This window comes from Martes martes (assembly GCF_963455335.1).
Source record: "Martes martes genome assembly, chromosome: 1".
NCBI classification, from domain to species: Eukaryota; Metazoa; Chordata; class Mammalia; order Carnivora; family Mustelidae; genus Martes; species Martes martes.
The window spans coordinates 74,038,263-74,049,183 of NC_137888.1; the positions used below are offsets into that span (position 1 = coordinate 74,038,263).

General features: G+C 39.0%; 1 protein-coding gene across 1 annotated transcript in view; it reads right to left on the reverse strand.

Annotated features, from left to right (window-relative positions):
* The window catches only part of HLTF (helicase like transcription factor), a 54,211-nt gene extending 49,169 nt beyond the window's left edge, over positions 1 to 5,042 (reverse strand). Inside the window, exons 1-2 of the mRNA XM_080796536.1 lie at positions 4,817 to 5,042; positions 3,473 to 3,680 (exon numbers count right to left, since the gene is read on the reverse strand). Of these exons, the coding sequence (XP_080652662.1) occupies positions 3,473 to 3,680; positions 4,817 to 4,836 (228 nt within the window). The 5' untranslated portion in view covers positions 4,837 to 5,042. The remainder of the gene's footprint in view (positions 1 to 3,472; positions 3,681 to 4,816) is intronic.
* Positions 5,043 to 10,921: the final 5,879 nt, after the last annotated feature.

The following is a 10,921-nucleotide window of genomic DNA, read 5'->3' on the forward strand; positions in this document are numbered from 1 at the left end:
GATCCAGGATGATAAACTACAGGGAGATTTAATGTTTTTTCTTTTTAGCCATTTTAAAATAATATGTTATTACTTATAAAATAAATAATACATATTTTAAAAAATAAAAAACTTAAGTGATGATTACTTTTAATGGGTTCAATATTTTTATTAGCTTATTAGTATCACTGAAATTATTCTAAGCTCAACAAATAGTAAATGTTCTAAAAATCAGAAAACATAATCCAGTATTTCACAGTGGCTTAAAATAATTTAGAAAACAATCAAAGTTTTGAAAAAATAGCACAAATCAGAAATAGGCAAGCTCAGAGATTGATATGAGAACTAAAGAAGAGATGGACAGGGATGCCTGGGTTCCTCAGTCAGTTGAGAGTCTGCCTTTGGCTCAGGTCATGATCCCAGGGTCCTGGGATTGAGTCCCATATCAGGCTCCCCACTCTGTGAGAAGTCTGCTTCTCCCACTGCCTGCAGCTTCCCTTGCTTATGCAAGCACTCTCTCTCTGACAAATAAAATATTTAAAAAGAAAAAAAGAGATGGATAGGACATAGGAACTGATAGATTTCAGGAAAAAATTAGAAATGAAAAACTATTTCAGAATTAAAAACTAGAAGGAACACAAAGTGCACAGACCTTGTGGAAAACTACATGGTAAGGGAAATAAATGATGAAAAATTAAAAAGTGAAGAAGTATGATAGAAAGGATTTCAGAAGGCAAAAGATATGAACAGACACTTCTCCAAAGAAGACATACAAATGGCTAAGAGACACATGAAAAAATGTTCATCATCATTAGCCATTGGGGAGATTCAAATCAAAACCACATTGAGATACCATCTTACACCAGTCAGAATGGTCACAATTAACAAGACAAGAAAGGAAAATTGTTGCAGAGGATGTAGAGAAAGGGAAACCCTCTTACACTGTTGGTGGGAATGCAAGTTGGTGCAGCCACTTTGGAAAACAGTGTGGAGATTCCTTAAGAAATTAAAAATACAGGGCGCCTGGGTGGCTCAGTGGGTTAAAGCCTCTGCCTTCAGCTCAGGTCATGATCCAGGGTCATGGGGTCGAGCCCCGCGTCGGGCTCTCTGCTCAGTGGGAGCCTGCTTCCCTTCCCTCTCTGCTCTGCCTGCTCTCTGCCTACTTGTGATCTCTCTCTGTCACATAAATAAATAAAATCTTTAAAAAAAAAAAAAAAAAAAAAGAAATTAAAAATACAGCTACCCTATGACCCTGCAATTGGCACTACTGGGTATTTACCCCAAAGTACAGATGTAGTGAAAAGAAGGGCCCCAATGTTCATAGCAGCAATGGCCACAATCACCAAACTACGAAAAGAGCCAAGAGGCCCTTCAACAGACGAATGGATAAAGAAGATATGGTCCATATATACAATGGAATATTACGCCTCCATAAGAAAAAATGAATACCCAACTTTTGTATCAACATGGATGGGACTGGAGGAGATTATGTTGAGTGAAGTAAGACAAGCAGCAAGAGTCAATTATCGTATAGCTTCACTTAGTTGTGGAGCATAAGAAATAACATGGAGGACAGTAGGGAAGGGAAAGGAAAAGCGAATTGGAGGAAATCAGAAGGGGAGACAAACCATGAGAAATTGTGAACTCTGAGAAACAAGCTAAGGGTTTTGGAGGGGAGGGGAGTGGGGGATTAGATGAGCCTAGTGGTGGGCATTAAGGAGGGCACGTATTGCATGGAGCACTGGGTGTGGTGCATAAACAATGAATCTTGGAACACTGAAAAAACAAAATTCAATTTAAAAAAATTTAATATAATTTAAATTAAAAAAAAAAGGATTTCAGAGACAGTAATAGACATATACATGGGCACAAATATATGCCTAGGAGATCTAATACATAGATGGTAGAATGGAGTCCCTGAAAAACAAAGCAAACATTTAAAACTGTAATTAAAGAAAAAATTTCTGAAACAGAAAAAAATGAAGTTACAGGGCAATCATAAGACCTTTCAAGATAAGGAAAAATACCCTTTAGTTATGGAGGCAAAAATTCCCAATTCACTTATTTGGGAGAGAAATCATATTGTCATCAGAATTCTCACCAACATTTTAAGCAACATCAAAATATCACATAGCAAAAATACGGGTCAAGGACTTTGTATTTAGCCAAACTGCCCTTTAATATAAATGTCACAATTAGAAACATACAGAAACTTAGGAATCTTATTCTTTCCTAAGAAATATCCTAGCAACACATTTCAATTACAAAATATTCTAAGAAGCTCCAATATAAAGAAAATAGAGGAGGGGTGCCAGGTGGGGTGGCTCAGTCAGTTAAGTGTCTAAGGGTCATGAGATCCAGCCCCTTGTGGGGCTCCACACTTGAGCCTGCATAAGATTCTCTCTTCCTCTCCTGCCCCTCCCCCCACATGCTCTGGCTTGCTCTCTCTCAAAAAAAAAACTATAAAAAGACATTTTTAAACAATCAAGAAAACTGATTATGAATTAGTTATTAGATGTAATAAGGAATTACTAATTTTGTTAAGTATGAAAATAACAAAGTCTGAATTTTTTTAGAGAAACATACTGAATTATATGAATGTGAACTGATACAGTAGAGATTTTTTTGTCCTAAAGGACAAAAGAAAAAGTGATTAAAGAAATGTGAGTAAAATTTGTTATATTTGGGTATATGGGTTTGGGTATATGGGAGTTTGTTATATTTGGGTATATGGATTTGGGTATATGGGAGTTTGTTATATTTGGGTATATGGATTTGGTATATGGGAGTTTGTTATACTATTCTACATTTATGCATGCTTAAAATATTTTATAATAAAGAATAAAACTAGTGACACATCACCCAAATAACACAGAAACATCCTACATAACCATAACAAAGACAACTTCTCACCAGCTATGAAATCAGGTACTATCTCTGCCTCTCACACACACATACAATGCAAATAGAGATACAGTAAGATAGACATAGGGAGAAAAATTGGGAGACAGGTAGTCTTACTACAGAAAGGGAAAAAAAAGGACCTAAAAATAGACAATTCCCTTATCTAGCAGGAATTAATCGTCCTAAATTAAAAATACTGAAGTAGAGAAATGCGCTAAGGGACAGAAGAGGAGAAAGCAAAGAACTGACTTGGAAGTTACTCTAGAAATGTACCCCAAGTATCTGCTTTTTGGGTCAATCATCTAACCTTCCTAAGTTTTAGTTCTTCAGTTATAAAAACAGGTTAACAGATGTTCTATCTACCTTTGAGTCATTACAGCTATCAAAGGAAACCATACAGGAAAAAGTGCCCTGTATATTACAAGCAGGATATAAATGCAAAAGAAAATTAGTCAATTAAATATTTGTTATCTCTTAACCAGGTACATTCTAATTAAAGTAAAATAAGTAGTATTTGTACATATCACCTTCAAATTCTTTTCTAGGTTAGTAAGATAAAATATATTTCAATTTAATATCTAATACTCACTACTCCTGTGTAATAGCGTAGTCCAACTACATGACCTCTCAAAGTCCCAAATAAAACTGAATCTAGCTCTTCATCACTAGTTAGGAAGTCATCTGGAGGTATAATATCTTGGAATTCAAAACGGGGAAAGAAAGTTGGATATGAGAGGCGTGGAAAATTTCCATGGGTTCCGTATTGGACAGTCTGCAAGTACTTCCAAACAGGATCTCTATTAAAAAGAAAAAGCACAGGAAAATGATACACGATTTAACCAAAGACCATGTTATATATACAGGCCAATTGTTTTCTCATTTTAGCTCGACATGTTAAATCTTTAGTGGGAACTGTTATATAAAGATCGACAGAGTGCTACTAGGGGTAAAGCAGGAATTGGAGTGAGTGGGGAAGGTCTCCAGGAATCCTACCTGTTCAGTAAAGCCTCTTCTACCCACTGAGTACTCAAAATGAAAACTCCAACAAGGGCTCACCAATCTTTTTCCTAGTGATGATTACCTATTTAAACTAAAATGTATATGATATCTGTAATTCTAATTACACACCAAATTTCAATAAAAATTGAACTAGAAAGGACTTGCAAATATAGAACTATTATTATATGCGAAGCCATCTATATGGTTACAGATAACACGTCCAGCATCCACTATTTTAATTCTCTCCAAACAGAACCCTTATTCAGGCATCCAAATCATAACATCATGGAAAGCTGACCTCAAGCCTCTCATTCCCATTGGTTTAAGGGTACCCTCAATCCTTTCATGGATAACTGTTCCAGGAAGAGGCATGTACACCAATTTGGAAAATGAAAAAGAAGGGGAAGTCCACTGAGGGGCTTCCTGAAACTCTCCTAAGAACAGACGGAAGCTATTTCCCCGCGTTTTCCTTGTACGCTGCGCATACCTCCGGCTCCATTGCAAATACATATTTCCAGGTATGTACATGCACATAAACTGTAAGCTACCTGGGGACAAGGGCTGTCTTAACTGGTCCTTTATTCTGAGCACATCGTCTAGCGCACACTGAGCATTCTAACGGGTGCTCACTTAATAAAGCTCAGATCAGGACCCCGGTTAAAGAGCGGAGCTTTGAATCCCGGGCTCCCCACAGCCCCCCCATAACCCCTGATATGCCCAAGCCCTGGCATGAGGCTCGCCTGAGGAGCCTCCCCTCGCCAGCTAAGGCAATGCATTTATTTCTCCCGCGGTGATAGGAGCCACCAGCAGGACGAATATAAGCTGCACCGGGAACGCGAGGAGAACTCGAAGGGAACGCAAGGAAGGTCAGGTTCATCTGGGGACGCCGACAGGCCGTTACCCCCTGCGCCCCACCCCCCTCCGCCCCCTTCACCTCTTGAACATCCAGGACATGGCGCTGAGCGGGTAACGAACGGAACGCTTGGGCGCCCCAGATAGCTCTCGAGCCGCCTCAATACGCCTCCCTCCAGGCCCCACAGCCGAGAAGCTGCGGGTAGGTTCCGAGCGCCGCAGGAAAAGCGCTCTGGTGGAAGTGAGACGCTGCGAATCTAGTCAGACGTCGACGCCGTCGCCTTCTAGCAACAATCTAAGAGACCAGTGACGTTTTGTGACTGACACTGGCAATGTCCAATCGCGAGGAGAGGGCCTACGGAAATAAACCAATCAGAGCATGGAAGGGAGGGCAACTCCGCCCCGCGCAGGGATTCAAAGACTGTAGGGGGTCCCGGCTGCAGGGGCGGTTCCATCCGGGTTCTTCCCCGCCCCCGAGGCGACCGCGCGGGAAAGCCACGCGGCCGTAGGAGTCAGAGTGGCGTGCGGGCGGTGTCTGCGTTTTCGGCTTGATTCCCAGCTTCAAACACAGCAGAATGACCCTCCTTTTCCATTGTTTGTCTCAGACCCATTCTTCAGGCCTGACCTCATCCTGCCTCATCCTTACCTCATCTCATGTGACCTGTAGCAGGATTTTACACTGAATAAGCTCCGCGATTTTATGAGCCGTGGAGCGACCAACGAGATACTTTATTTCATTTCCTGGGGTGAACCTCGGGTGATTGCCCTCAAACTATTCATTTTAAGTGTCACTAGCGAATCTATGGGACACAACGAATTCAGGAGACTTTAATTGGAATTTAGATTTACAGAGTCCACCCCCCACCCCCCAATTCCATTTTCTTTTTTAAGGAAAAACTCATTTCTAGCAGTTGTTGATTGCTGGGAGTGGTGAGCAGGACCAGCTGCACCTGAGGCACGTGGCTGCCCATGTGAATAGGTGGAAAGAAGCTTGTTTTCCCCGAGGAACCATAGGAGGAACGGAGCTGTTGGCTCCGTTGGCTTTTCAGTCAGAGGAGAATCAGAAAATGTACTTTGAGGGGGTTGGCCAGCGGGCTGACTGCAACCAAGAGGCTGGCAAGGCTGAGCTCTGCAGCTTGGGAGCCCAGAACAAGCTAATTTAGCTGACCTTTAAAATGGTGCAGTAGCAGCACCAGAGTAAGAAGCTGGTGCTGGTTTTGAACGGCACTTAGGCTCCATGTAGCTATCAAAGAAGAATTAAAGCATCAAAGAGGAAATGTATCTGTGAATGTGGTCAGTATTGGTACTTGCCCTTCATAGAGTGGTGCTTTTTACACTTCCTTCAGCAGAGTATGAAGAGTAGTCAATAAGACAGTCTTTTGAAGAGGCATTTGTTCATTTTCTTAAGCTATCATCTGTAAGCATGAAGTAGCAATGCAAAGAGAAATTGAATTTGCAGCAATTTATTCATTTCACTAAACAAAAGGAAGATGATGAAGAAGATGAAAACAGTGGCATTTCAAATAATATTAATTTACTTTCTTCTAGAACTATTAGATAAATGGCAATATAGTTCAATTTTTGGTGTGCCAAAATCTAAGTAAGTTTTTGGAAAATATGTCAGAAAGCACTCAGACTGAAAATGCTGTATGTGTAAAATCAATGAAGAAGCCATGATCATTAGACTGAAAGACAAAATTGCTAATATAAAAATACAGGTAAACCCAACTCCTTAAGATCTGTAATTACTGCCCCATTGTTAAAGAATGCAGATTAAGGTAAAAAATTGCCATTTAAAGTCAACTTTTTTGACATTAAAGTCAACAATTTTAGTGTTTTACATTGTTTTACATTTCAGATCTAGCAGCTGAACAGTCTTTCACTTAGTCATGGCACAAAGAAGATGGTGGTGAAGGTAAGAGCCGGATTCCACAGAAATTTAGGGTTTATGATAGAGTTTGTATTTTATTTTAAATGCAGCAGACCCTCAATTGTTTCAAGCAAGAGAATAACACTGTGCGTTGGGCTTTAAAAAATCCATTCTGGCAGTACTGTGGAAATTATAGGGAAAAAACAGAAGTAGGCTGCTTAGTAGATAATTAGGAAACAATGTGTCCAGCTAAGAGATAATGGTAGCTTGGAAAAGGGAGATGATGAAGCTAGAGAACCAACACAGTGTGCTGATAGATTTGGGTATGGATGCTGAGGGAAGGGAAGGAATAAAAAATTCCTCCAGCCACTCACCTTCCAGTTACAAACACACTTTCTCATCATTCTCCGTTTATGCACATTAATCATGTCACTCTCCTGTTTGATGTTGTGAGCTTGAAATCAAAGAATGGCAGGTGTGACTCTTTATAATCTGTCCCCTACCTCCCACTCCTATCACTTCCCAACCCAGCCTGCTTATAGGAGCCTTCACTAACTTCTCTAAAAATTGTGAATATTTTCATACAGACCCACAAGACCATTCTCACACCCCACAAAATTAATAATAAATCGATCTTTGGTATCTTCTAATAACTTGTAATAACATAATCAAATTTTCACAATTGTAAACAAAAAATGTTTTTTTTAAATAATTTAACAGAATGGAATTTTGAAACCCTTGGCAAAGAAAATAAGAATCTGAATTTCCAAAAGGCCGACTGTAATACAAAATATTCCAAGTTTATGTCCTAATAGGTTCTGGAAGAATATATGATGTTGTGTATTTGCTTGTTTGCTTGCTTTATTCACCCGTAAGGAGATAAAGACAAAGTTCAGTGGAAGAGGAGAATTTTCAGGAATAACATATTAGAGTTCACAGAGTAAATCTTTCTTAAGTGGATCTCAGGGAAAGAGCCTGAATGCCATCACCCTAGGCCAAGCACCACAAAGGGAAGGATAATAGCCCAGTAATTTCTGGGGATCCCATTAAAAAAAGACAGCTGTGCTTCATTTTCCAGAGTGTAGCCTCAAGGTTCTGCAAATCTTAAGAGTCTTAAGAGATCAGAAATGTGCCAGGGCAATAAAGGAGTAAAAGCTAATAAGGTGGCTCTGTTAAGGAGCTCAAGGGCAGCCTTTCAAAATCTTTTCATAATTCCCAGTGAGCCTCCAGCACTGTGAAGGTTCAGGAGTTGGTACCTGCTGAAGGTGAATGGAGCCCAAACATAGCCTATAGGGTAAGAGAAAGGAGAATGAATCTGAAACCTGTATCTAATTGACTTTAAATCTTAAAATGCCTGAGCAACCTGGAAGTGACTAAATTAAGTTACCTCCCATTAGGAAAACTGAAGGTATAAGATAAATTAAGTTCAATAAAAAAATACAAAATTTCATCTTTGCAAATGGAGTCAGTGATCGAAATTAATACATACTACATATCCATATACATACTACATATCCATATACATACACCTCTCAGTGACTTTACATTTATATAGTTATAGCAGATACCTCTATCTGGTTGACTTAGAAGATTTTCATTTTCTTCTTTTTACTTACATGCATGTAAAATTTTCTGTTTTGAACATGTATTGCTTTTCTGCCACAAGAAAATAATAAAAGATATAAAGTATAGTAAAGAAATTATGAAGTTTTTTAAGTTTGTTTTTAATTAATGTTAGACTTAAAGAAAAGTTGCAAAATTACTACAGAATGTTCCCTCACATCTCTTACCCTATTTATTTTAACATACACAATCACAGTACAATTATCAAAATCAAAAAACATTGGTACAATACTATTTCTAACTTTTTTTTTAAATAAGAAGACAGGAAATGATGGAAAATAAAATCTTTTGTAACTTAGCTATTTACAATGGAATTTTCTCAGACTTAATCGGGACTGCAACAGATTCTGAGGCAGATTTCTGGGTACTACAGCTGGTAGGGCAGAGGAAGTAATATATAATGAATACCAAGTAAAAGTCTTAATAATATAATGAATATCAAGTGCCTGCCTTTAAATAATAAATGCTTATTGCCATTACTATTATTGTAATAGAATTATCTAATTTCCTCTAGCACTTAACAAGAAGTATAGTTGATTGAAGCTTATTTCCTGGTGCTCAGCAGCTAAGTTATTCCCAAATACCATAATAACACTGTTTCTAGAAGCCAGTCGTTTTCCCAGGTGTGTGTCCTTGATCGTACTGAATTGTTTCATCAAGAACCAGGAGACACTCTGATGCCAACTCCCATTCTGAGAAATCTGTGGCATTCCAGATTACAAAGGACTTTCCCAGGAGATACTAGTTTCCTCCTCCTTTAGGCCTTGACTCACTAAGTGCTCCTACTCAACAGAAGACCAGAATTTGCTAAAGAATCGGGCCTGCTTGGGATCTGTCCCTTCCTTCGTGTTCTGCACAGGACGCTTTTCCGAACTTCAGGACTGCACAACTCCGAGCCATGGAATTATTTAGGGTTCTTGTCATGGCCGTGGTGAAAGTTCTTATTTTATTTTTTAAAAGATTTTATTTATTAATTTGACAGAGAGAGAGAGACAGGGGGAGAGGGAACACAAGCAGGGGGGAGTGTGAGAGGGAGAAGCAGAGCTTCCAGCTGAGAAGGGAGCCTGATGCAGGGCTCCATCCCAGGATCCTGGGATCATGACTTGAGCGAAGGCAGGTGCTTAACAACTGCGCCACGTAGGTGCCCTGAAAGCGCTAATTTTAATAATACTACAAGAATTGGTGAATGTTTTTCTGCCTTTTTTATGGCTAAAAAATTAAAAGACCAAAACTTCAACTCTAAATATACTTTGTTCATTATCAAAAACACTTTTTAAATGTGAGAAACTACACTGTATTAGCCAATCAGTTTAAATCATCAGTCATCATCATAATTTACCAAACCACTGCATCCTACAACCATAGGATTATGGTTTGTTAACCCAGAATTAAGGTTTAACTTGCCATTTCCAAAAGTCCTTTAGAAAGTTAAAAAAAACTGCAAGATGTCAAACACATTTCTCAAATTTAAAGAAAAAGAGTATTTTAATAGATTTTTAGAGGAATTTAATCTCCTGACCTAATAGAATTAGAAATCCCAAAAGACTCAAGTTCATAAACAAGAAATTTTCGGGTCAAAATATATTATCCTGCTTGAACTGCTAATTTTGTAGTATTTACAAATAAAATTTCCATTTCTCAAATATTTTTAGATAAGATATTGGGTCAAAAAGAAAGTCAGACGTAACCCTAGGTGAACAGGTAGCACCCTTAGAAACTGGGTGTTTGCAGTCACCACTGTGCACTTGAGTCTGATATATGATATAAACTTGCATCGTCTTATATCCCAGTCTGTGCGCTTTATCAGGCTAGGTTGGGCAGGTTACCCTGGGGAGTGCAGAGAGTTGGCAGTACTGCTAGCAGTGTACTCTGAGAATAAAGCCCATTATATCTGACTGCTTCTTCCTCCATAGCCCCAGGATGTACTTGTAAGCACCCACCTTTCCTGAACTTTAGCTAAATTGCTGCTGCCAGATGAAAAGGAAAGAGCCTTTCTACCATAATGCCTTTTGGATTCTTCTTAAAATTTTTTTGTACAAAGTACTAAGTAAGATAGTTCTCAATCTTTTCCCAAAAATCCCTTTGTTATTGAAAGATCACCTAGAACTTTATTCAGGTTATTATTATTATTATTTAAAGATTTTTTTTTTTAATTTGACAGAAAGAGACACAGTGAGAGAAGGAACACAAGCAGGGGGAGTGGGAGAGGGATAAGGAGGCTTCCTGCCAGGCAGAGATCCCAATGTCGAGCTCCATCCCAGGACCCTGGGATCAGGACTTGAGCTGAAGGCAGATGCTTAATGACTGAGCCACCCAGGTGCTCCTTTATTCAGGTTTTTAATCAATAGTTTTTAATTAGCTTTTAACAAACTTGAATTATACATTTTGAGTAAAAATAATTTTTAAAAGCTTTTTTAAATCTATACATTTTTATTTTAGGAGCTACGCTTATCCTTTTTTTTTACACCAAAAAGAGGTGGATGAATATTATTAGCTTTGCCAGGGGTTCCTGGCCTCAAGCCGGGAATTACAGAGGTCTATGTGCTAGACACTTGTATATACGCATGCAAAAATGAATAGTACATGATAACATTAAGATTAAAAGACAGGGCGCCTGGGTGGCTCAGATGGTTAGGGAGCCACCTTCGGCTCAGGTCATGATCCCAGGGTCCTGGGATCAAGCCCCACATCGGG